The 23370-nt window shown below is 45.9% G+C and overlaps 2 protein-coding genes across 2 annotated transcripts in view; both read left to right on the top strand.

The window, feature by feature from the left end:
- Positions 1 to 3579: 3579 nt before the first annotated feature.
- Positions 3580 to 10759, top strand: DDX52 (DExD-box helicase 52). Its single transcript, XM_030462622.1, has 15 exons — positions 3580 to 3679; positions 3807 to 4014; positions 4343 to 4473; positions 4664 to 4849; positions 5001 to 5144; positions 5773 to 5884; positions 6165 to 6237; positions 6379 to 6582; positions 6942 to 7032; positions 7515 to 7637; positions 7829 to 7979; positions 8358 to 8433; positions 8690 to 8761; positions 9195 to 9287; positions 9646 to 10759. Exons 1-15 carry the CDS (start codon positions 3593 to 3595, stop codon positions 9731 to 9733), a joined length of 1839 nt encoding a protein of 612 aa, XP_030318482.1. The 5' UTR covers positions 3580 to 3592; the 3' UTR covers positions 9734 to 10759.
- A 1037-nt stretch (positions 10760 to 11796) lies between these two features.
- The window catches only part of SYNRG (synergin gamma), a 36198-nt gene continuing 24624 nt past the window's right edge, over positions 11797 to 23370 (top strand). The window contains exons 1-11 of the mRNA XM_030462354.1: positions 11797 to 11870; positions 15020 to 15060; positions 16347 to 16465; positions 17830 to 17960; positions 18259 to 18364; positions 18969 to 19080; positions 20011 to 20310; positions 20869 to 21093; positions 21955 to 22032; positions 22703 to 22899; positions 23092 to 23340. Coding sequence (XP_030318214.1) covers positions 11797 to 11870; positions 15020 to 15060; positions 16347 to 16465; positions 17830 to 17960; positions 18259 to 18364; positions 18969 to 19080; positions 20011 to 20310; positions 20869 to 21093; positions 21955 to 22032; positions 22703 to 22899; positions 23092 to 23340 — 1632 coding nt within the window. The remainder of the gene's footprint in view (positions 11871 to 15019; positions 15061 to 16346; positions 16466 to 17829; positions 17961 to 18258; positions 18365 to 18968; positions 19081 to 20010; positions 20311 to 20868; positions 21094 to 21954; positions 22033 to 22702; positions 22900 to 23091; positions 23341 to 23370) is intronic.

Here is a 23370-nt window from a genome sequence, read left to right as displayed (position 1 = left end):
CAGCTCTGAGCTCCAGCAGGTCCATGCCCACAGCCCTGCAGACCCCTGCACAGAGTCCAGGCAGCAAACAAACCCCGTGAGCTGCTCTGCACTGCTTGCTCTGCTAGGGTCCTGCCTTGCCTTCTCACCAGGAGCGCTGAGAGGTCTCTCATTGGGACAAAATGGACAAGACACTGCCCCGAGTGCTATGGGGACAAGGGACAGATGCTCTGTGGTCAGGTTAAACATGGGGTGTGAAGAGGCTGAGCCCTGGGCTGTGGTACATGGAGCTGGGACAGCTATGCCCCGGTGCAGACAGGTCCACAGGTAAATAAAAGCTCAGAGCCCTGTGGGAGGCTCCAGGCTCAGCCAGCACAGCAAGCCCAGGCTCCCCTTGGTGCTTGCAGGGGGTGTGGAGGTTTGATTTTATTTCTCTGACCTAGGGATAAGCCTTGAAAGTCAGGAAACTCAAATGTGCACTGAAGCCTTGTCCCTTCCTAGTCTGTGTGCAACACAGAGCCACACAAAACCTCAGCCTCAGATGTTTTATATTCTATTTCAAGCAACTTTGATTTTTGCTCCTCTATTCAGCAAAACGGATTCTCCTCTCTGTAATTAATACGCTGCTCAAACGGGTTCTTAATTACAGATAAATCACAAATCTACACACTCAACTGTTATGCTTTTTAAGTAATAAAAGAGATCATTTGTCTTCCTCAGATGAGCAGAGACCAACTAGCACACCATTTCCCCCTTTATGAAGAATTCATTTGCCTTAGAAAGAAAGTCTTTAAAAAAACATTGCAGGGATTTTTTTTTTTTGAATAGGGGATCAAAGCTCCCACACTGCTGGAAACCATTTTTGCTAAGTAAGATGTGAGTGAAGCAAAAAAAAAGTAAAAGTTTTTTCGGCAGTGGTTGGGATTACGACACCCTTGGGAGGGAGGAGGACGTGGGGTCAAGAAGTTGTGACCAGGTTAGCAACACAGGGAACAGAAGGGAAGGACAAAGGAACAGAAAGTGGAAACGGGCAGCTGAATGAGGGAGCATGTTTCCTTGCCGAGAGAGAATGGATGCTACATCAATTCATACTGAGAGCTGAGGGCTGAGGGCCTGTTAATGGATTGGGGGACACAGCAGGGATCAGAGGTCACCAGTGCACTCAGCCGGGCTAATTGCCTCTTATGTGCATATTAACCATCACCATCATCACCACCATCACCATCACCATCACCACCACCGCCACGCCGCAGCGCAGGACCTGGGCACCAGAGATGCAAAAGTTCCCCTGGCAAGCACCATCCCACCTCCCACCTGCTGGACAAACTCACCCTCCTCAGGAGGGACTCCACAGGGACAGGTAAGCACCCCTGACCCGGTGTGAGGGGTTTGGGGGTTTGATTTCCCTCCTCCTTGGCTGGGCACCACCGGTGTCACCAGTGCATCCCCCAGCTGAGTGTGTGGTGGTGGCAGAGGGGATGCCGTGGGGTTTTGCAGCGTGCCCTGCTGTCACCCACCCATGAGTGGGTGCAGGTGGAAAGTGGGTGGATGGAAAGACCATGGGATGGTCCAAAAGTGCTGTGTTCACCCCACTGAGCGTGGCTGTGGGGTGTGTGTTGATGGCTCCTTTGCCAGCTCTTCCCCCCGTGCTGCGGCAAACGCCGAGTGGGAACTCCCTGGCAGTTCCTTTGCTTTCTCTGTACTCATTGGGATAAATCCCAGGGGACACAACAAGACACCCTTTGCCCTGCAAGGTTTCTGCATCTGAGAGGGTCCTTCTTTGTCAGGCTTGGGGTCACTTTGCTCAGCAACACAGAAAAATAATCAGGTTGGCTCCAGTCAGTCCAGATACGGGATCAGTTTTGGAGGTCAGGCACAGTTTTGAGTTGAATTCTGTGGAACTGAGCTCCTGCTCGTGACACGGCACTGCCCAGGTGACTGGAGCATCCATCACCAGGTCATGGCTGGTGCCCCACGCTGTCACTGCTGACTCAGCAATTAACACCGAGTCACTGATGGAGCTGCAGGGGGAGCCAAGCTAAACCCCAAGTGGTGACAGGAGCAGTTTTGCCTCGGTTTAACTCCACTCTCCATTTTTGTGTTGCTCTCCCCTTCACCCCCAAGGCACCACATGGCCCCTCACAGCCTACACCCCAGCATTCCAGAGCAAATCCACCTTGGAATGAGGTGATTCAGCCCCAGGGCTGGGGGGGAGCTGATGGAGGGACCCTCGCTCCGGGCACCTGGCGCTGCCGCCTCCTCCCAGTGCAGGATCCATCCCGTGTCCCTACTCCTGGGTCTGCTGACAGCACCTCTTGGTGTGTGATGGATACTGGAGATGATTTATAGTTCTTTGTTACACAAATGCCTCCGCATTCTTGCCCGTCCTCTCATGGCAACCATTAGTCCCTTTTCCCATTGGAAAACCAACCAGGAATGGCGCAGAGGACGTGGTGTTGAGTTTTCCTCTCTCGTGGTGCCTTTGTTTGGTGTAAACATGGCTTGGGGACACCAGGGACTGCAGCCTCAGTGCTGGGGTGTTCAGCACCCACATGGGTCCTTCCATCCCTCTGCTGGGAAGTGAAAAGGTTGGAAAATTAAAAAAAAAAAGATAAAAAAGCGGCATAAATCAGGCAGAGAGGGGCTGCGGGGAGGATGGAGTTTGTGCTGTGTTTCATTCTACAAGTTTGGAATTGAAGTGGTGAGCGTTACAAGAGGAACAGAGGTTACCTGGAGCTCTTTGGGCTCCTGGATTTTGGCAATGTCAGTGTTTAGCCCTGGAGACTGCATTTTTAGATAAAATTTTTTTGGTAATTCTGTTACTGCTTAATTGGATTTCTGTTTGTTTTACTTCAAGAACACCAGGAAAAATATCTGTATGGTTTGATCTGATAGAGTGCTAGGGGACTGAGCTGTACGATTAGGTCTCACAGTTTATCATAATGAATAAATACATGAATTAAATACTGATCTTAATCTATGCAAAATGTTCCAGATCGCCCTGGCCAGGTGAGCTCAGCTGCTCAGTGCTCCTGCCACTGCCTCTCTGTTTTCTTTCTCCACTCATGGGGCTGGATGCCATCAGGGGAAACCACCATTAAACAAATTATTTGGGCTTTTCATTCCAGCATCACCAGGAGCCCTAACCAGCTCCACACCAAATGCTCAGTGGCTCTTCAAATCCAGAGGGTTGTGCAGGACTGAGCCTTAAGAGCCTTTAACAACATGCATTTTAATCAGAACCGAGAGAAAACACTCCTGGTGAAGGGCAAGGAGGAAAAGGGGCAGCAACAACCATCACCCTGCTGCGTGTCCCACCCGACAGGACCCTCCCAGACCCCGTTACTGCAGCACAGCTGCAGTAACGGGGTCTGGGAGGGTCCTGTCGGGTGAAAGGGTGCTGTCGGGTGTGACACAGAGCCCCCCCGCTGTTCTGAAGCCCCCCGGGGGTCCCTGTGGCTCCTCCCGGAGCGCCGGGCCCGTTGCGGCCTAGCGCGGAACTCGTCCGGCTGGAGCCTGAGGATGCCGCGCGGTTGCTAGGAGACGGTGGCGACTTCCGGGTATTCCCGGAAGTGCTCGTTACTTCCGGAGTGGCCCGGAGGCGGGCGGCAAGATGGAGGCGAGGGAGCTGTTTCGGAGGTTGGGTGCCGGTGCCCGCTTCGATGTGCAGCGCTTCGAGGTCGATGCGCGGAGATTCGGGGTGAGGAATCAACGCGGGGGAGGTTGGGGCCATGTTGGCTGCGGGCCCCGGCCCTTCCGCCCTTCCCGGGCCTCCCTGTGGGAGCTGCTGGGGTCTGCTCCAGGCAGTGTCCCGGTTTTTGCTCCAGGTGATAAAGGGGAGCGGCGTGGGCAGCGCTTCTCTGGAGAGCCTCGACTTCTTCGGACGCAAGGAGGAAGCCCCCCGGGGGCTGGCAGGAGAAGAGGTGAAGGAGCAGCAGGAGAATGGAGGAGGGAAAAGCGGCGGGGAGGTGACAGGAAAGAGAAAAAGAACTGCAGGAAGCAGTGAAGGGAAAAGGAAAAAGAAAAAGACACGAGGTACGTGTGTTCATCCATATGTGTCCCTGGTAGAATACCCTGAGGAAGTTCATGCTTCTTTACTTACTTCAGTGCAGAGTAAATCTGCAGGTACCATAGGGCATTTTAGCAGAATTAAAAGAGGCTTCTGGGTTCTGTGGCTGGCCCGTGTCAAAGCAAATAAATTATGGGTCCAAGGTTGAGGTGTGGGGATGTGATTGCCATGGTTCTGGAGTCTTTGTTAGCATGAGTGAGAATGAGAGAAAAAAGGACTTGAGATGTCCTTTCTTCTGAAATAATTTTTGCCTGGAGTTTGCTAATGGAAATTTCATAACTTTGGAACTTGCAGAAGCAGCATCAGTGCCAGAGTTGTCAGAAAGCAACGGGATCAAGTGGATGTCCTCTCTGGAAGCAACGTTCAAAGATACAACAGACAAAAAACCAACAGCAGAAAAACTTGAACGTTTGAGAAGGGAAAAGGTGGGACCCTGGGATTCTGATGTGGCTTGGGGTCTGGGAGGGTTCTCTGAAAACTGAGCTTCATTTGTGGTGATTCCTCTTGGGAGGAGGGTGACTGAGTAAGGGAAGAGTAACCAGGAGATGAATCCACATGTATTTAGTTTTATGCTGTCAAGGAAAGAAAGAAAGAGTTTGTGTTCTGCCTCTTCAGATAAATCGCTTCAGGAATCAGCACAGGATCAGTGTGCAGGGAACAGATCTTCCTGACCCCATTGCCACCTTTGATCAGCTTCAGAAGGAGTACAACATCCACCCCAGAATCATGGAGAACATCCAGGCTGCTGGCTTCCAGGTCCCCACCCCCATCCAGATGCAGGCCATTCCTGTCATGCTGCATGTGAGTGCTCTGCTCTCACTTAACCACTGCAGTAGGATGTGTTTTGGGTCAACTTGGAGCAGTAATATTTTCCTGAATGTCTTTGGTTTTGGTTTTGTTTTGGTTTTCCTCTGATAAAATAAAACCTCCCTCTTTTTTTTTCTTCTTCCAGGGTCGGGAGCTTCTGGCTTCAGCTCCTACTGGGTCTGGAAAAACCCTGGCATTCTGTATCCCTCTCTTAGCCCATCTGAAGCAGCCCAGGAACAAAGGGTTCCGAGCTCTGATCATATCTCCCACCCGAGAGCTTGCCAGCCAGGTGTGTTGTGAGGGGAAAGGGGTTGTTGTTGTTGTTGCCTTGATGCACTTCAAAGTTTTCACTCTGAATCAGTAAAATAGCAGCTGAGTAAATATTTTTTCCCTTTATTACCCTCTGATATCAGAAAGAGCTGATTTAAATGGTCAAGTCTTTTGTCTCCTGTGAAGCAGTGGCCTATCTAGATCCCAATCTAATCAAGATGATTAGATTAGAGGCTCAAGATTCTTTGATCATATTTTAAAGCTGCCCAGTGCTTAGGTGCTCCTAGTACCTTCATGGCTGAGATTGCTACCAGAGATTCATCTGCTTGTCCCAAACATGGAATTTCAACAAATAACTTGATACAGTTTGTTATTAAACTGAAATAAAGAAGTGCAGTGTGGGGCAGGGTTCCAGTTTTATTCAAATGGGAGAGGGGATGTGTGGGAGCTGCAGCCTGAGACTCAAGATGTGAGGATCAGAATAACACACGTTAGGAATACATGCATGGAAAAACCCAGCAGCTTTTTCCTGAGTGTGAAATGAGGGTGGTGTTGGAAGCTCTCTCTCCAGGGCTGCCTGCAGGTCTCTGGTTTCCAAAGCCAGGCAGCTCCTTTTGGAAATGTCACCCCTGTTGCTGTCCCTGCAGACACATCGGGAGCTGGTGAAGCTGGCAGAGGGGACAGGCTTCAGGATCCACATCATCCACAAGGCAGCTGAGGCTGCAAAGAAGTTTGGGCCCAAGTCATCTAAGAAGTTTGGTAATTGTTTTTTCACTTCTGAAGTGCTTCTGAAAAGTCCCAAAACGTCACCCCCCCTTCTGGCCTGTGTGGTTTTACAGAGATCACTCAGCACCACTCATGGTGTGCTGCCTCTGGCTCAGCACTACAGAAGTAACTGGTATGGAGGACCTGGGGTCTGAGGCAGTGGAGCCTGTGGAATTGTACCTCTGGCAGAGGGAACTTGGGTTTCTCAGGGTTCTGTTAGTCTGCTGCTTTATTTTGTGTCCTTTTTAATGTTTTGCTTTTCTTCCCCCCATAGACATACTGGTGACTACTCCAAACAGACTCATTTATTTGCTGAAACAAGATCCTCCAGCCATAGACTTGACCAGGTACTGAGCATCTTTCTCGCCTCTGGCTTTGTCACCACGAAGCAGGTGCAGACATAATCCTGGCATCTGTGATGGTCCCACGGGACCTTTGCTTTCTCCACGAGTGACTTTTTAGTCAGCAGCAAATCTCTCTGTCCTCAGTGTGGAGTGGCTGGTGGTGGATGAGTCAGACAAGCTGTTTGAAGATGGGCAGAGGGGGTTCAGGGAGCAGTTGGCCTCCATCTTCCTGGCCTGCACCTCCCACCTGGTCAGGAGAGCCATGTTCAGTGCAACCTTTGCCCACGATGTGGAGGAGTGGTGTAAACTCAACCTGGACAGTGTCATTCTGGTCTCTGTTGGAGCAAGGTGGGTCTGCAGCTCTACTCTTGGCTCTGTCATGCTTTTTTGTTTGTTGTATTTTACTTTTCCTAGGCAAATTATGTACTTGCTTTGCCTCATCAGCATGTTTGGTTGTGTGCCTCTGTTGTTGATCTTAGGACTGCAGGTTTGTTGTCTCCAGAAAAAAAACTGGACACACAGAGCTTTCTCACTTCTTGGGGAAAGTGTTGTTTTCCTTTACCCACTACTTTATCATCAAAGAAACATTACTCTTAAAAGCAAGTACTGGTGAATTAGGTTTCTCATGCAGTGTTTTCATTCACCAGGTTTTTAGTGTTCATATATGCCAACTAACAGCACGATGTCTGTTGGATTTCTCCTTTCAGAAACTCTGCAGCAGAGACAGTAGAACAAGAGCTGTTGTTTGTTGGCTCTGAGACAGGAAAACTAACAGCAATGAGAGAGCTCATTAAAAAGGTATTTTGGAGAGGGTAAGGATGTTCTGTGCACTGAGCTGTGTGTTCTCTCAGGGACTCAGCACCTCCTCAGGCAAAGCTTCTCTGTGACACGTGTTAAACCTTTGTCCACATCTGCTGTGCAAGGGGAAGAGTAAGAGCCCTCCTCCTGAGGGGGCTCCCTCCTCTTGGCTGTATATTTGAGTCTTGCTCTCAGGAGCAGTTTGTGCAACAAAAGTTGAAGTTCTCTTGGCAGTGTGAGTGGGTCCCTCACATCAGGTGGTATGAAGAGAAAAGCGTTTGTTTCTGTGGATTAAAATGCAACCTGGTGCTTAAGTTAGGAGCTGTTCTGCCAAAGGCAGTAGAGCTGAGCTTGCTTAGTTCTGACTTCCAAAGATTTGGTTAGTCAAAAAAACCCAAAAAACCCATCAAATGCTGGGGCTGGTGAAGTCTCTCCAGTGATGGGTACATTACTGAGCCTTAACCAGGTGTGTTCTTTTGCAGGGTTTTGCTCCTCCAGTCCTTGTTTTTGTACAGTCTATTGAGAGGGCTAAAGAGCTCTTCCATGAACTTATTTATGAAGGCATCAACGTGGATGTCATCCATGCAGACAAAACCCAGCAGCAGGTAGGATATCATGCCAAGGAATATTTTACTGATGTAACTTCAGGTAACATTAGCAGTAAATTACTGCAGGTTTTCATTTAGAGGTTAAGTTTTACTCATTAACATCACAACAGCTTTCAGGAAACAAATTTACCTCCCTTCTCAAATTGCTCCTTGGACTGCTTCCAAGTCCCTTCCTTTTCTTTCCCTAGAGAGATAACGTGGTACACAGTTTCAGAGCTGGGAAGATCTGGGTGCTCATCTGCTCAGCCTTACTGGCTCGAGGGATTGACTTCAAAGGTGTGAATATGGTCATCAATTATGATTTGCCAACGAGTGCTGTGGAGTACATCCACAGGATAGGTGAGTGATGGGTCCCAAATTCTGTCCTTTTTCTCATTTCCTAGGTCTTTAATGTCAGTGCTCTTGTGCACAAGTGAAAATCCTGGAGCCAAACCTCCTCTGTTGCTGCAACACTACCTTCTGTGTTGCTTCAGCCTGTTTGTGTCTGCTCTTAACTTTCAGTAAAACTGTTAATTTTTCTCAACCTTTTATGAACCTTAAATGTTCAGAAGCTTCAGGACATACCTGTGCTTTCAATAGGTACAGGCTTTGGGGATCAGCTGTTTGGTTGTATGCTTAATACACTAACACACATTAGGAGACTGGGGCTGAGGAATAGAATAAAGGGAGATACTTAAAGTAAAATAATCTACTCTTTGCAAAATCTGTGTTTGACAGGTCGGACTGGCCGAGCTGGGCACACAGGGAAAGCAGTGACTTTCTTTACAGAAGATGATAAACCTTTATTACGGAGGTAAATTAGAAACATGGGGGAGCAAAAATTATTTTTACATTTTGAAGAGTGTACTGCTGAACCATCTGCTTGTGTCTGGTACCTCATCAGCACAGCATTGCCATGCTCTGGAAACCCCACACTGCTGTGCAAAGCTCTTACAAGTACATATATATATATATATATATATATGAGAGAGAACTCTCTCTGTACCAACGTGGTGAAACTTCCAGGGGTCCCACAGTGGGGTTCATCTCTCCTCTCCTTTCCTTTCCAGCATAGCCAACGTGATCCAGCGAGCTGGCTGTCCTGTGCCAGACTACATAAAACACTTACCCAGGCTGCAAAGGTATCTTCATTTGAATAGTTGTACCAGTTTCCCATTTTAAAAGCCTGCACAAGTGATGCTGGGTGTATAAGGGTTACAGAAGATCAAGTTGTTTGACAAAGCTGCAGTTTAGAATCAGAACTGGGCTTCTGGTACCTGGAAGAAAGTCCTTTATCTTTAGAAAAATTGGTGTATGCATGTAGGAAAATAATTAATGTTTTTCACATGCTTCTTTGTTACTTGCAATAGTTTCTAAACCTGGAAATTTTATATATATTTTATGTATCAAAATAAAGTTTGAGAGACAAGTCTCAGAATAAGCAACACTGAAAATATTTTTAGACCCATAAATCCCTAACAACTAGTAGAGGATTTAATTATCTGTTTTATTTACTATTTTTTTTTTTTGCTCTTCAAAGCAATATAATCCTTCTTCACTGTATCTTGTTCTCAGCAAACAGAAGAAGAAGTTCATTAAGAAACCACTGAAAAGAGAATCCATTTGTACCACCCCCAAGTGCTTCTTAAAAAAAGACAAAAGAAAAATGTAAGTAGTTTTTTTCTCAAGAGGAGTTAAGAGATTCTGTCTATCCAGAGAAGGCCCAGCAAGCTTCCTCTAAAATAACTGGTAACTTGTTTGGATGGACCACCCAGTCAGAATTGTTTTAGTGATGAAGTTTTAGTGTCAGTATCTGTTTGTTGGAAATTGGATGAACATCAGTTTGCCTTGCATGGTGCCATGTGGGGTGACAGAAAGCTGGGTTTAAACTGCTGGGGTTAGAGCCAGGCTTCAGGTGAGCTGTCACTTGACTCAGCTGCACTAATAGGATGTAAAACAACTAATGTCTGTGTCTCTGCTGTGTACTTCATGTATTATATTCAGGTCTCCAATGTGTTTCTTGTAGGAAAACTACAAAGGAAAATACTAAGAAAAAAAGGAAAGCCAAAGAAGAGAAAAATGGCAGTAAAATACAGACTGTTTCAAACAGCTGAATAACAACAGCCTGCTGGGGAGCTGGGGCTGACACCTCTGTACTGAGGAACAGAAGAATGAAGGTAGCAGCAAAGGTGAAAGGAAAAAAATATTTGAGTTTCCTACTGGGTGAGGATAGGTGTTGACATGCAAGGAAGTCTCTGCTGAAAGAACCAGTAGCAGATTTCTGAATGCTTCTCATAGAAGTGCACTCCTGCAGTAAATGCCTTGTGTTTCTGAACAGCAGTTCATTGCATCTGTTTGTGTTACTGTCACAGAGTTTTATATTACATCTTGGAAATACTGTCATTTCTGTATTCAGATAAACCCTAATACGTTTGTCAGACTTTGAGAAGATTCAGTGGCAGAAACTCTGCAAAGCCTGCTGTTAGGTGTGAGAAATGTGGCAGTCAAGAGACTTCCCTGGACACTTGAAAAACCAAACTGAACCCTCTTGTATTGACAGTAAAGCCTTGCCCCTCCTTGGGCTTTTTGCTTCTATAAAATAATTTTGAAACAACTCGTGGTTTACATGTCTGTAAACACTACTGTAATTTTGAACTGTTTGCTGTTTAAGCCTCAGAATAAACAATGTTGTAAAAGATTCTGGTACAGAGCTGCCTGTCTGTAGAGCCTGGGTGTGCCAGGTCTCCAGGCATTATTCCATGGCTGTTCCACAGGCTCCACACAATTCCCACCTCCCCATCTCATGATTGTGTTCTCAGCTCACTGTTGTGTCAGAATTCCAGTAAGGCAGGACTGGCTTTTCCTTTGCCACTACAATCCTTCTTGAAGCAAGTGTTCTCTACAGGATTGTCTCCTTGCTTTGTCATGTCTCATCCAGAGTGGAAGTGGAGCCCAGGTCTATATAATTTATTTACAGCTCTGCCAAGGGATGACTGAAGTTCTGTGAGGAGCTGATAGAAGGCTCGGCATCCTGTTTTGCTTGCTCCAGAACTAGACAGAGATGAGTTGCTTTTGCTTTGTTTGCAGAGTTGTATCTTATATTTGGGTTGTATGAGAACTAATGTCTTAATTTGGTCATCCGTGAGCAAATTTACCTGTATGTATTAATAAAAATGTAGCCTTAGATTCTGATAAATAGCAGCTTGCTTGCTGCAAGATACTGATGATGGATAAGAGGGGGAATATGCTTAATATATTTTGAGTAAGGAATTGCCAATATTCACCTTTAAAGTCACTACTGCTATCTCGAGTAGATGTGTACTTCAGGAGTGGTAGCAGGAGAGCAAACAGCTTTTGCTCATGAGCAGCTTAGTGCAATTCTAACTGCAGAAAAAGTTATCTTTGAGGGACTTTGTTTTAAAAGGAGACCTCAAATTCCATCCAGCTCCTTCTCTCAGGGTGTGATTTAATGGTTTCTCACAGTGGTCGGTAGCTTACAGAGAGGTTTAAGCAGTGGCTTTTCCCAGGATTTACCCCCTGGGCAATGCTGTTGTGCTTTACCTGAGACCAAAGAACAACTCCAGGGCTTCCAGGCTGGGTCCTGTGTTTTAGCAAAGATTCCTTACCTTGGGAAGAGAGATGAGCACCGAGTGCTATGCTCCTACCGCACCTCCTCGGCAGCCTTTATTTATCAGCAGAGTTGAGGTTTTGGGCTGGTACAATCACAAGGTAATAATAACAGAGATTTCCAGTGTCCTCAGCAGCAGCAGCTGAGGGGATGACCTGTCAGCTCAGCCCTGGGGAACGGCGGGAGCCTTGGTGCTTCGGCGGAAGGCAGGCGAGATTCGTTTTTAGGTCCCTGCAGCTGACTTTTATCAAGATAAAACTTGGATTTTTTAAAAGCTTTGTGAGGAGAAGGCAGGGTTCTTTTCCCTCCTCAACCCGGTATCACCAAGCCCGGCGGGACGTCTGTGTTCCCGCCGCCATCTCTCCCTGAGGGGTGTGCTGTGGGGCTGCGGGATTGTGGGGCTGCCCCGTGGGGTTGTGGGGCTGTCCTGTGGGGTTGTGCCGTGGGTTGTGCCCTGGGTCCGGGCTCTGGGCGGGCCGTGGGTCCGGGCCCAGCCCCGGAAGCCGCCGCCGCTCAGCTGACAGGAGCTGCCGGGGCCAGAGCGGGAAGATGGCGCTGCGGCCCGGAGCCGGCGGGGGGGGTGCCGGCGGGGCGGCGGGCAGCGGCGGAGCGGGAGCTGCCAGGTCTGTGGCGAAGGGGTCCGGAGGGGGAGCGGGGCCGGGGCTGTGCGGAGCCCAGGGGGTGCGTGTGGAAAAGGGGAGCACTGAGAGGGGAGAGATGGTGAGGGGGTGATGGGGGCCTGGAGGTGGGGTAGCGGGTGCGCGGTGAGGGGGGGACCGGCGGGGTGGGGGCTCAGGGTAAAGCGGGATGTGGGGACAGAGGGGTCAGGGCCCAGGGGAGGGTTTGGGGGGTCCTGGGTGGGGTATGGGGGTCCCAGGTGGGTTTTGTGTGGCCCTGGGTGCGGTGTGGGGGGCCAAGGGGGGATGTGGGGGATGCAGCCATGGTGACTCCGGGTGTGTCAGGGGACAGGACCGGTGGTAAATGAGGCGTGTGGACATGTCAGTGTGGTTTTTGAAAGGTTAGGAAGCTGTGTTTTGATACCTTCAGAGACTTAGTAATTTAATTGTGGTGGGTTTTTTTTAGCATAGGCTTTTGTGTGATGTTTATCAGTTGTCCTGCTTCTATGGGGGCTGGGTAAAATTTGGATTTGACAAAGGGAATTTAAGTTCCTTGGGTTGTCCTGGCTATTTAAAGCCCCCAGTTTTGTTGATGGTGCTTCTCTGTATTAGGAAAGAGACATCTCAGGGGCTCTGGGATACTTGGAAGGGAAAAGCTGGAGCATTTTTGTCTGCCTGTGCATTTTGTGGAAGGGATGGGAGGCTGTCTGTGTCCTTCCCCACATATACAAACCTGGAGCAATTCTTGCAAGGGGCTGGATAAATTATCAGACCTCTTACTGTAATGCTGCCTGCTCAGCAGTCTAATAGAAAAGTAACAAAAATGTTGTCAGCAGACTATAGGTTTTGAAAAATAATTTAAAAATAATTTTCCTTAGTTGTTAGTATTTTGGTTTCTTTGAGAATGAAATCTGGAGGTAAAGTTCTGTTCTCTGTGTGGGTCCTTTGCCTTGTTTCACCTCAGTTTTTATGGGTAACTGCCACTCAAAAATACTGTGACAGTCTGTGTTGTGTTGGAGTTGTACTGATTGGGAATGAAAGGGTTTAAATATCCACTCGTAGACAGGAAAATGTTGTGTGGCTGCTATCACCATGTGGTTTGTCAAGTTCTGTGGTTTTCTGTGGAGCTTCACTTAATCTCCCAGAGGACGCTGCCTTAGCCCACACTCAGCCATGAGGAGCAGCTGCTTTAACTAGAAGTGTGTCTGCGTTTCTTTGGCATCTCCAAAATGTAGTTTAGAGATGAAGTTCCTGCTGCCTGGCTGAGGAAGCTGGTGGGGTTTCTGGAGGTGTGTGTGTGGCTGATGTTGGCAGTGGCTCAGCTGAATCTTGGAGTGAGGTCTGTAATGAATCCACGCTGCACACAGAGTGCTGTGCTGCAGGAGCTGGCTTTGCTGCTTCTCACCAGTTCCTCTTCCAGTGCCCTCTAATTAGCTGTAGGGGCTTTTGTTGAATTTTTTTTTTTTTTTTTTTTCCAACAGGGACTTATAAATAAATCAGGAGCTTTGTAGAAAGGGATAAATATTTAATGGTCTGGCCTTTATTTGCTTCCAACAGGCAGTGGTACCTTGCTAGGCTTGTTCAGGTTATATTATGTTTGTTGGTTTAGAAGAATTCTTGTTGACCAGATTCCCCATGAAGAAAACACCAAGCTACTAACACTTTTCCGTGCTTGTGAGCTTTTAAAAAATAAATTTTAGTATTTCATCCTTCTTAGTATGGTGTGTTTTTATGATGCCTAAATGTTGCTGCACTTGCAGATGTGGTTTATGACAGAAACTCTGCAGATAATCTGAACCTGCAGATGTTCCACGGGCAGGTGTACATCCCAGCACTTCCCTTTGTGTCTGCACAGTGCTTTGGAGAGAAAAACCAGAAATTGTGGTGACTGAGCATGATAGGACCAGAAGCTGCTGAAAAGTGTAGGTGTGTGTTAGCTGTGGAAAAAAGCAGTTAGCACACAGTGGTCAGGATAAATAAACAGCTTGGTATTAAGAAGATTCTGAGTTAGAGGATGAAGTGAGGCATAATGTGGGTTGTCTTGGTGACCATGTAACCTGCTGTCTGTGCAGTGGGCAGGTGCAATTTGTTCCTGGATAAATGCATAATTTAAATTCCTTATTTTATCTTGGTACTCACATTACACATCTCCTTTACATTTGTAAGCCAGGTTGGCTTTCAGAACTTCCTGCAGGTTTTGAGAAACTGTCTTTGGTTGTGTATTTACTCTTAGGCAGTTTCTTTTACATCCACCCTCACGCTGAGGAATATTGAATAGCTCTAAGTTTGTTTCTCTTTCATGCTATTTTGATGTGATAGCTGCCTGGGACACTGAGTAAGGTTCTTGTTTAGTGAATTACTGCCCATGTGGGTTTCTGAGAGTTGTTGGCAAATGAGAACTTCTGCACAAGGTCCTTTTTTTGCTGTTTGGCAGCTCAGCACATGCTTCTGTTGGAAAGGGAGGGCTGGCAATTTCCTTTATGATTTCAGTTGGAATTTTAACAAGTCTTCCTCCAGGTGCACTTGGCAGTTGATGCTTGAATGAATATTTTTTTTCCAAAGCCTTATTTTTCTTGCAATTAGATGTCATTGAGAAAGCAGAGCTCCATTCTGTTGTGCTGCTTGGTGTTTCGAAGGCAAGAAGAGCGCAGAGGTGGTGGGGTTTCAGGGACGGTTGGTTTCTCTGTGGAAAGCTGTTACTAAGCAGCTGAGAACTATTGTCTGATGCAGTTAATGGTCTTGCTGAGCCAGATATTCCCACCAGGAGATGTTTATTCATTCTGTGGTGCCTGGAGGCCTGGCCTACACTAACAAACTGACCTGTGACCAACCTGTGTAGGCGCTGAAACTCTCTTGTGGGTGATGTCGATGAGTCAAAGCCACAGTGGTGCTGCTGTGGAGGACAAGACCTATTTCTTTGTAGCTTTGCAGCCCATGATGGTGTTGGGGGGATGCTCTAGTGCCTTGGAGGGGAATCCTTGGGAGTGGAGCCCTTTTTCCTGCAGTGGGGTTGTGGTGTGTGGGATCTGCAGGAGCAGGCAGTTGTGCTGAGTGGGAGGCTTTAGCTGGTGGTGCTGGCATGTGAGATGAGGTGGGTTTTTCATCCATTTAAAAATCATAGACTTTCATGTACCCCTATTTTTTTTCTTCTGCAGCTTCATGTTTCCTGTGGCAGGTGGTTTAGGCCCCCCTCAAGGTATGTATGAGGTTAACATTTTGAGCAAGAAGTGCTTTGCTCTGTTTAGATATGTGAAACAGCTTGAGAAGTTCTGTCCTGATGCTCAGAAGCATGGTTATTAATTGGACTCTGTAGAAGTTTTTCCTCTTGAATTTAATGCTGGTTAGCTGAGTCTTGCAACTCTATTTATAAAACCTCCTCTGCTGTGTTGAGGAAGCAGAGTTACCAGCATACAAGATGAAAGAGCTAGAAAAACTGTATCTATTTTTGACCTGAATTTGCCTTTTAAGATTTTTGTGTTATTTTCACTCTGGTATTTAACCTCTTTATGCTTCATCTACCAGCTGTGTATGCCCATATTGTGTGGGTGTTGCAAGACCTGGTAAATATTTACAAAGCACAGCAAGACCCTGGGACAAGAGTCACAACCTGTGTGGAAAGTATTAATACAATAGGAGGGCCTCAGCCTTAAATTACCTTTGTTCTCATTCCTGTTGCAGTGCTGTTTAATTCATGGAAAATACAGAGAGAACTTACAGGGAAAGTGGAGAGTTTTCTTATAAAAATTCTCAGAGACTGATTTAGGGATTATTTCTCAGAGTGTCATGTCCCTCCTGGAGTGCTTTTGCCTGTGATGTTTGGTTATGCACCATTATATATAATGTTATATTATATATAATTATCTCACAGTGTGCTGGTAACAAATGAGTGTTATTGCATGTCTCCCAAGATAGCAAAATATGAATTAATACATTCCAGTTTTCATTGTCCAAGTGTGCTGAAGTTTAGCTTTTACTGAAAAATATTGTAACTACTCAGAATGTATGTAGTGGGCTAATGAGCATAGAGAGAAGAGATCCAGGCAGGTCAGGGTGTGGAGATGCTTAGTGAAATGATTACTTTATTTCCCAAGACTCATCTACAAAAGCTGCCAGTTTGTTAAGTTTTCCCTTTCAAGAGAAATGAGAAATTATCAGCACCAGTCAACCTGTTTAATTAAATCTTGTTAATTGGAAATGACCTTTTCAAAAAAATCCTATGGGAAGAAACCCACAGAGAATCCTTAGTGTGGTGGGAGAATCCATCAGCTTAACTACTGGGAAAGCCCATCATGGTTCTTTTGGAATGATCAGTGTTTAAACTAAGGAAACTCTGTGTCTGTCTGCAGTGTTGTGTGTTTTGTGTTTTTTTAAACAGTCCAGCAAAACCCAGAGATTTTTTTCTGGTTTAGTTAAAACAAACAAACCCCAAACCAAACCCTTTAACACTAACTGTGTGCTTACCTTGTCTACTGTTGATTGTAGGGATGATTCCTATGCAGCAGCAAGGATTTCCAATGGTTCCTGTCATGCAGTCCAACATGCCAGGCATGATGGGGATGAATTATGGTTCCCAGATGCCTCCTGGAGCCATGACCATGCAGGTGTGTGGCATTGGGATGTGAGATGCTCACCTGGGAGGGGACAGCTGATGCCCCAGCCCTTACCACTGCAGTGGGGTGAAAGGCAGAAACTTGGCTAGAAATGAAGTGGTTATCAGTCTGTAGTGGGACATCATGTTTTGTAGTATTCTCTTTGAAAATATTTCTGGTAATTTAAAGAATTCTTCTGCTTCCCTGGGGATCTGGATAGGGCGGGTGGGGGAGTGTGGTGCACATTACTCACTGGTGTGGAGCAGAGAGAAATGGGAGTGTGGTGCAAGGACAGCATCAGTAACATTTAAAGCATCAGGGATTTTGCAGCCCACTCAGAGGTGTCAGGATCTGAACTTGCCTTTCATCCTATGTGTTATGACACCAAAGTGTGCTCAGAGAAGCAGAGTCTCTGAACAGGGAAGGAAACAAAAGCGTCAGCAAGATGCTGAAAAGCTCCCAGATGGCACCTGCTCCACAGTGTGGTTACTGATAGTATTGAATTGTTAATTAACCACAATTCAAAACTCCCACAACGTGGCTCTTCTGCCTTTTTGATTTTGCTTCAAGCTTTTTCTTCCTTTGCTTTGGGTTGCAGTGCTTGCTGTTGGGGTGGCCTCTTGGGTAGGATTTTAAATGAGACCTTTATAGGCTGATAAGGAGTGGCTGTGTACACACTCTGATTGATCATGACCAAGTCACTGGATTGTTTCATCCCTTTGTAACTCAAATGCTGGAGCTAATAGAATCATGTTTCCTGAGTGTAGGTGGCAATTTATAAACTTTCTTTTTAAATGCCTTTCTCTAGGGAGCAAGGAATCTCTTACGTTCTCACGTGACAGGTTTTCCCATTTATCTGACTTCCTTGGTTTCATTCTCATAATTCCTCTTCCTTAAACTAACTGTCTTTAATTCTGCTGGTTTTAATTGAGGAATAAGAATGAAATATGAGCAGCTAATGTGATGTCTTCTCTCTTTTAATCTTTTGTTCTCTATTTAGCACCATATGTGCTTATGTACACATTTGCACTTTGCTGAAATTTAATCTTTAGTCGTGGCTTTGTAGCCACTTAGAACAGGAAGTTAAAAAAGGGAAAAAAAAACCCTAACGAACCAAAGTATGGCACCGAGCCACTTGTAGCACTGTAGTCTGCCTGCAAAATTCCTGTGCTTGGGGTAGGTTGTCTTGATTTTGGTGTAGACCTGAAGTTGTAGCTGGTTATGGAGAGGGAAGAGTGCCACCTGCTGAGGGACCGGGAGCTGCTCACTGCTCCACCCTTAGCATTTTACGAGCTCCTCGGTTTGGCAGGGTGGGAGGAAAAAAGAAAAACAGAAAAATGGGCATCTTGGTAGTTGTTTTCTGTGCTGTGTTGCAGGGTGGCATGCCCATGGGGCCCATGCCAGCGACGGGGATGCCTTACATGGGCCAGGCCTCTTTCCTGGGAATGCGCCCAGCAGCCCCCCAGTACAGCCCTGACATGCAGAAGCAGTTTGCAGAGGAACAACAGTAAGTGAGGCTTTGCTGGCTCCTGGGAAATGCTTCTGGTATTAAGGGGGGTGCAGTCTGAAGGGTTTCTCCACGCAGTAAAAGCACCACCATCTTGCTGAGATGATTTGAAGGCCATCTGTGAAGTGAGCAGTGGCTGTCGTGCAGCTATGAGAAGGAGCAGGGATGTGTGCACTAAGCCATCTGACTTTGAGATGGAAGGAATGGAAAAGCCAGGAGGAAGCTTGCCATGGGAATTGTAGTGGAAAATTATTTTTAGATTTTTTTTTTTTTAAAAAACCAAATAATTTTGTTTCAGGAAGAGGTTTGAACATCAGCAGAAATTCTTAGAAGAAGAAAGAAAACGGCGTCAGTTTGAAGAGCAGAAACAAAAGCTGAGACTCCTAAGCAGTGTGAAACCTAAGGTATTTCCTAAATGATAAGTGGGGTTTTGGGTTTTTTTTTAATGGCTTTTAATGGGGTGGTCTCTTTCAACAAGCAAGAAACTGGGGAACTTACAGGAGACATCAGATTACATCTTGAAAAGCATCTGGAATAGTCAGTCCTTCACACACTCTTTGTGAGATGTAAACAGTCTGGTGTTGCAAAAGAAATCAGTTTTGAACAACAAACCCTCCTGGTATGTAACATTTGGGAGCAGACTGAGTTTCTGGAATGGAGAATGTTTTTGGCTGCTTGTTTGTTAATTGTGTCCAGAGTTTTGGACACTTGCAATGAGCTCAAGGCTCTGATCTGTAAGAACAGGAGTAGCTGAGTAAGGTTTGTGTATTGTTCCTGGGCATGAAGCTATGTCTGAAGCCTGAGAAACACTGTTGTGGTGTGGTCTGCAAAAAAAAATGCTTTATAAATGTGGGAATTATTGTTGATGTGCTTTAGAAAGGCACTGCTGGAGAGGGCAGGGTTTAATCTAACAGTAAGCATTGCTAACTTTTGTACTGAAGAAATGTGGATGTTGAAAGAAAGCTGAGCTCTCCTGTGAAATTTTCAAACTGTTTTCTGGTGTTTCAGACAGGTGAAAAAAGCAGGGATGATGCTTTGGAAGCCATTAAAGGAAATTTAGATGGTTTTTCTAGAGATGCTAAAATGCACCCAACACCAGCATCACATCCAAAAAAGCCAGGTTTGTGGTTTTTCTCATCTATTATCTTTGAAATATTCAGCAAGTGGGAACTAGTTGGGAACTAATTGCAAGAAGTGTTTTTATTTGGTGGTACAAAGTGAATGAATCAACTGTTTGGCAAAACAAAGTGTCATTCTAGCAACTCTGTGCTTGGTCAGGTTATGAGGGTGAAATATTAGATACCAGCTTTTATTTGAAGACTTGAATCTTTAGAAGAAAGCTTGATGGGCTGTGCTGAATGTGAAATATGGAAATTGATAATTCCTCTGTTCTTTTCTAGTCAAAGCATTAATTAATCTTTTGCAGAGTCCTTTTGAAGCCAAGAAGTGCTATGCAAGTTCTAAGAATGATCAGGACACTGTGTAATGACTGTACTGTAACAGCTTACTTGTGCTGGGGCACAGGCAAACCAAAGCCTTCTGTATTTTCTTCTCAGTAATTGCTACATTTGTACAATAGCTACCAAAGATTTCCTATGGGTTGGAGCAGAGTTTGTTCTGTGCCTGGCCTGACATGAAGCTTTTGAGAGAAGCTCTTCCCTGTGTAAAATCCACTGTGGATTTGCTCTTTGGTAATTTTGAAGTTACAGGTTGTTTCTGAAAATTCACAATACTATTTCTTGATTTGTTTTGACCCAGGCTGCTTAAAACAAATAGAATACTGCCATGGCTGCTATTAATTAAGTTTCAAAGTGTTTACATCATAAAAAGAATCTGGGAGAGAAGATGCATGGCTGGAAGTGGCTGCTCAGTCCTGCCTCCTGTGTGTGTTCTGCTGACATTAATACTCTCATACCTCTCAGAACACATTCCCTGCTGTTTCCCCTCACCCATTTGCTACGTGTACCCAGTGTCCCCTGCTTTTCCTACCTTTCCACCACTCATGAAGCTCTCTCCTCATGGCTTTGTGTGTGTTCATTCCATTTTACAGATCATCCCACATCATCCCATCCTGCTGTATCTGTTTCCCACTCTGCTTTTCCCGATGATGAAGAATTTAGTGACTTTATCCAAGGGCCTGTTGAACTCCCCAAACTGGGGCCTCAACCCATCTCTCAGCCCTTTCAGCCTTTCCATCCTGCCCCTGAGGCTGGCCACCTGCTTTCAGAACAGGCTGTGCTCCAGCCTCTCCCTCCAGCCCAGGCTCCAGTGTTACCCATCCTGCATGCTACAGCTGGGCAGATTCCCTTTTTTCCTACCTCTGCATCTTCACCCAGTATCCATAAAACAGGTAACTCTAAAGTATAATTGTTGTACGTATCACTTTCTGTCATAGAGCTGCACCAAAGCTTCACTTATTTTGTTGGGTTTTTCTCAGTCAGGCTGAAAGAAGCAGTATACAGGCAATTGAGCAGAAAACTTAAGTCCCTTTCTTCCTTCCCTTAGAGCTGCACTGTGCTGTGATTCTGTGTGGATCCAAAGACTGCTGAATATGCACTTGGCTGATCTTTAGTGAATTAAGTCTATTGTGCCAGCATTTTTGTAAGCCTGTGTAGCAGAAAAAGACACATTTGAGATGGTGGTATATAAAAAAACCATGTTATGCTAATGTGGATCACTTGTGTGCTTCCTTTCTTGGAGGCTAAATGGATGTTGGTGAGATTAGTGTGAAGAATTTTGCAGTTGTGTGTAGCTATAAAGTGTTTGAAGAGGGTGATGCTGTTGGGACAGATACTCACCTGTATAACTCCTCAGTGGTACCAATAATACTTTTCTTTTTAAAAGCATGGAATTGCCATCTGGGTGGTTAATAACAAAAGATGAATAATTCCTCCTGCTGTTTATTCAGGCCCTTCCTTGGAGGAGAAAGTCTTAGATAATGGCTCAAAAGAATCTGAACAAGAGCAAAGCCAAATTAAAGCATCCGAAGTTGGGCACAAAGCCTCAGCTGCAAGCCAAGTTCATCCCAGTCTGCCCAGCAGTGACTGGGGTGTTGTAGGTGGACATGAAAGTGGTACCACTGCTGCAGAGGTGCACAAGGCTTCAGAACAAAACATAGCAGTTGAAGAGTGTGGTGAGCAAATGAAACATCTGACAGAATGTAAAGCTAATGAGATCCTGCTTGAATGCTAACACTCTGTACACTAATTCTGAGACCAATCCTGCATCATTTTGCTCTGAATGCCTGCTTGAATAATATGGCAGTGCCTCCTGCTCCTTGCTAAAAGTGTAACAATGTTGATTTTGCTCTTAAGTTTTTCCACGTGAATTTACTGCTGTAATCACTTTTAACATGTTTGTTTAATCAGGTCTGCTGTTTTACAATATCCTGTCCTCTTTCTTGGAAAGGCACTCTGATGTTGTATTCATGGGTTATGTGAAATGTGGGCTCCTCTGTAGTCAAGTATGATAAAAAATACATGTAGTCTTTTGTGTAATCTGGCTTTACTGGAGGGTGAGAGGAGATGAAGAAGAGGGATAAAGACAATGGAATCTGAAATTATTCTGATTTTTGTCAGGGCTCCATCCAATATGAGCATAAAATCAGCTTAGAGAGAATGAGATGGGAAAAGCATGAGACTGAGGCTGAGTCCACACAGTGCAGAAGGAAAGAAGCAATTTGCTGTTAAATTTTTAGAGACAATGAGACTTGAACTTTAGTACAACTAGAAATGAAGAGAGAGGAGCAAATGAGGAGCTCCTTTCATTATGTGTATAATTCTGTTCTTGCTGTGACTGCCAGATCATTGTGTTTTGTTGAATACATATTTCTGCAGTAGCTGTTTTTCCTCTGAGCACAGTGATTCCTCTCTGAAATCTTTGCCTGGAATGCTAAATGATACTGACCAACTCCCAGCTTGTCTCTGAGATCTTTGTACTCTGAATCTGTACATCCTAAGTCTTGTCTTTTTCTTCCCAAATGGAACACATGCAGGAGTGGGAGTGTTCCCTTCACAGGACCCCATTCAGCAGATGATGCCTCCCTGGATTTACAACGACAGCTTGGTCCCAGGTAAACCTGCACGTGGGCATGGAGCCAAGTGGGCAGTGAGAGGTGTGAAGGTGCCTGTGCTGACCTTGCCTCTTATTGATCAGTGCATTACTCAGTCACCAAACAAAGCTGTATCTGTGATACCTTTCATATTTATGGTGGCTTTATCTGGGTTTGGAGGAGCGTGGGGTTTATTGAAGCATGTTAAATGTTAATCTAGAGTTTGTTGTGGCAGCAGATTATGCTCCTAGTGGTTGCACTGCTGATAATGCTGCTTTCCTGGGCAGTCAGTTTTTTGGCACCTCTTGTAATTAAGCACACTCATTTCTTGAGGCTATTTATCTTGCATATGCAAGTAACAGTAAATATTGATTATGCTGAGGTTTAAATACAGAAAGCTGTTACAGCTATCTTTCTATGTGGATCATCCTGCAGCTTCATTGAAGAAACATGTTTTGAAATGAAACACCAAGTGTACTTTGCATAAAATAGTTCTTTGCTTGTGCTGAACTTGTCTATAAAGACCATCCAATAGTGCATTGGGATCAAACACCATGATCAGTGCAACACAGTTGTCTTACCTCAGTACTTATTTGATGCAATGTTGAGTTTTAGACAATATAGAAAAGCAACCTCAAATGTACTTGAAAGCAGCAGTTGTCACTGTCTAATACTGGCTTCCTCTTAACAGAGCTGTACAAGAAAATTTTAGAAACAACTTTGACCCCTTCTGGAATAGATACAGCCAAGCTCTATCCCATACTGATGTCATCTGGGTTGCCCAGGGAGACCCTGGGGCAGATCTGGGCGTTAGCCAACCGCACCACCCCGGGGAAGCTCACCAAGGAGGAGCTCTATGCTGTCCTGGCCATGATAGCAGTCACCCAGGTGGGTTTGGGACATCAGGCACTTATCATCCCTAGCTTGGGTGCTGATACCTCACACCTCTAGCAAAACACCACTTCTCTGGAAGTCCAGAGGAGGACTGAAGCTCCCTCAGTTCCCTGCTCTTTCATGGTTTGGGTCTGGGGGTGCAGTCAGTGTGCCTGTTTGTTGACCTGTCTGTGCTTCTCTTTGCAGAGAGGAATACTGTCCCTCAGTCCTGACGTGTTAAACCAGTTCCCAGCAGCTCCCATCCCTACCCTCAGTGGCTTTCCCATGTCCCTGCCTCCCAGTGTCAGCCAGCAGCCCCTGCTGCCCCCTGCTCCGCCCGGCTCCGTGTCCCTGGGCATGGGAACAGCCATGGTGGGACTCGGCATCCCGGCACCTCCTGGAGGAGCTGCAGCACAGCCCTCAGCAGGGTTCCTGCCCTCCTTCCCACCTGGACAGGTCAGCTCCCTCCCCTTCCACATCTCCACT

Source organism: Calypte anna, chromosome 19, assembly GCF_003957555.1.
Source record: "Calypte anna isolate BGI_N300 chromosome 19, bCalAnn1_v1.p, whole genome shotgun sequence".
In the NCBI taxonomy this organism is placed as follows: domain Eukaryota; kingdom Metazoa; phylum Chordata; class Aves; order Apodiformes; family Trochilidae; genus Calypte; species Calypte anna.
Note: the sequence above shows the minus strand (reverse complement) of the source record. Positions and strands in the feature narration are given on the sequence as shown.

Excerpts from the sequence above, each read along its gene's own strand:
- DDX52 (XM_030462622.1), top strand. The coding sequence starts at position 3,593 with ATGGAGGCGAGGGAGCTGTTTCGGAGGTTGGGTGCCGGTGCCCGCTTC. Across the intron at positions 4,474-4,663 it reads AACGTTTGAGAAGGGAAAAG|ATAAATCGCTTCAGGAATCA; the intron begins GTGGGACCCTGG and ends CTGCCTCTTCAG. Across the intron at positions 8,762-9,194 it reads CACTTACCCAGGCTGCAAAG|CAAACAGAAGAAGAAGTTCA; the intron begins GTATCTTCATTT and ends TCTTGTTCTCAG.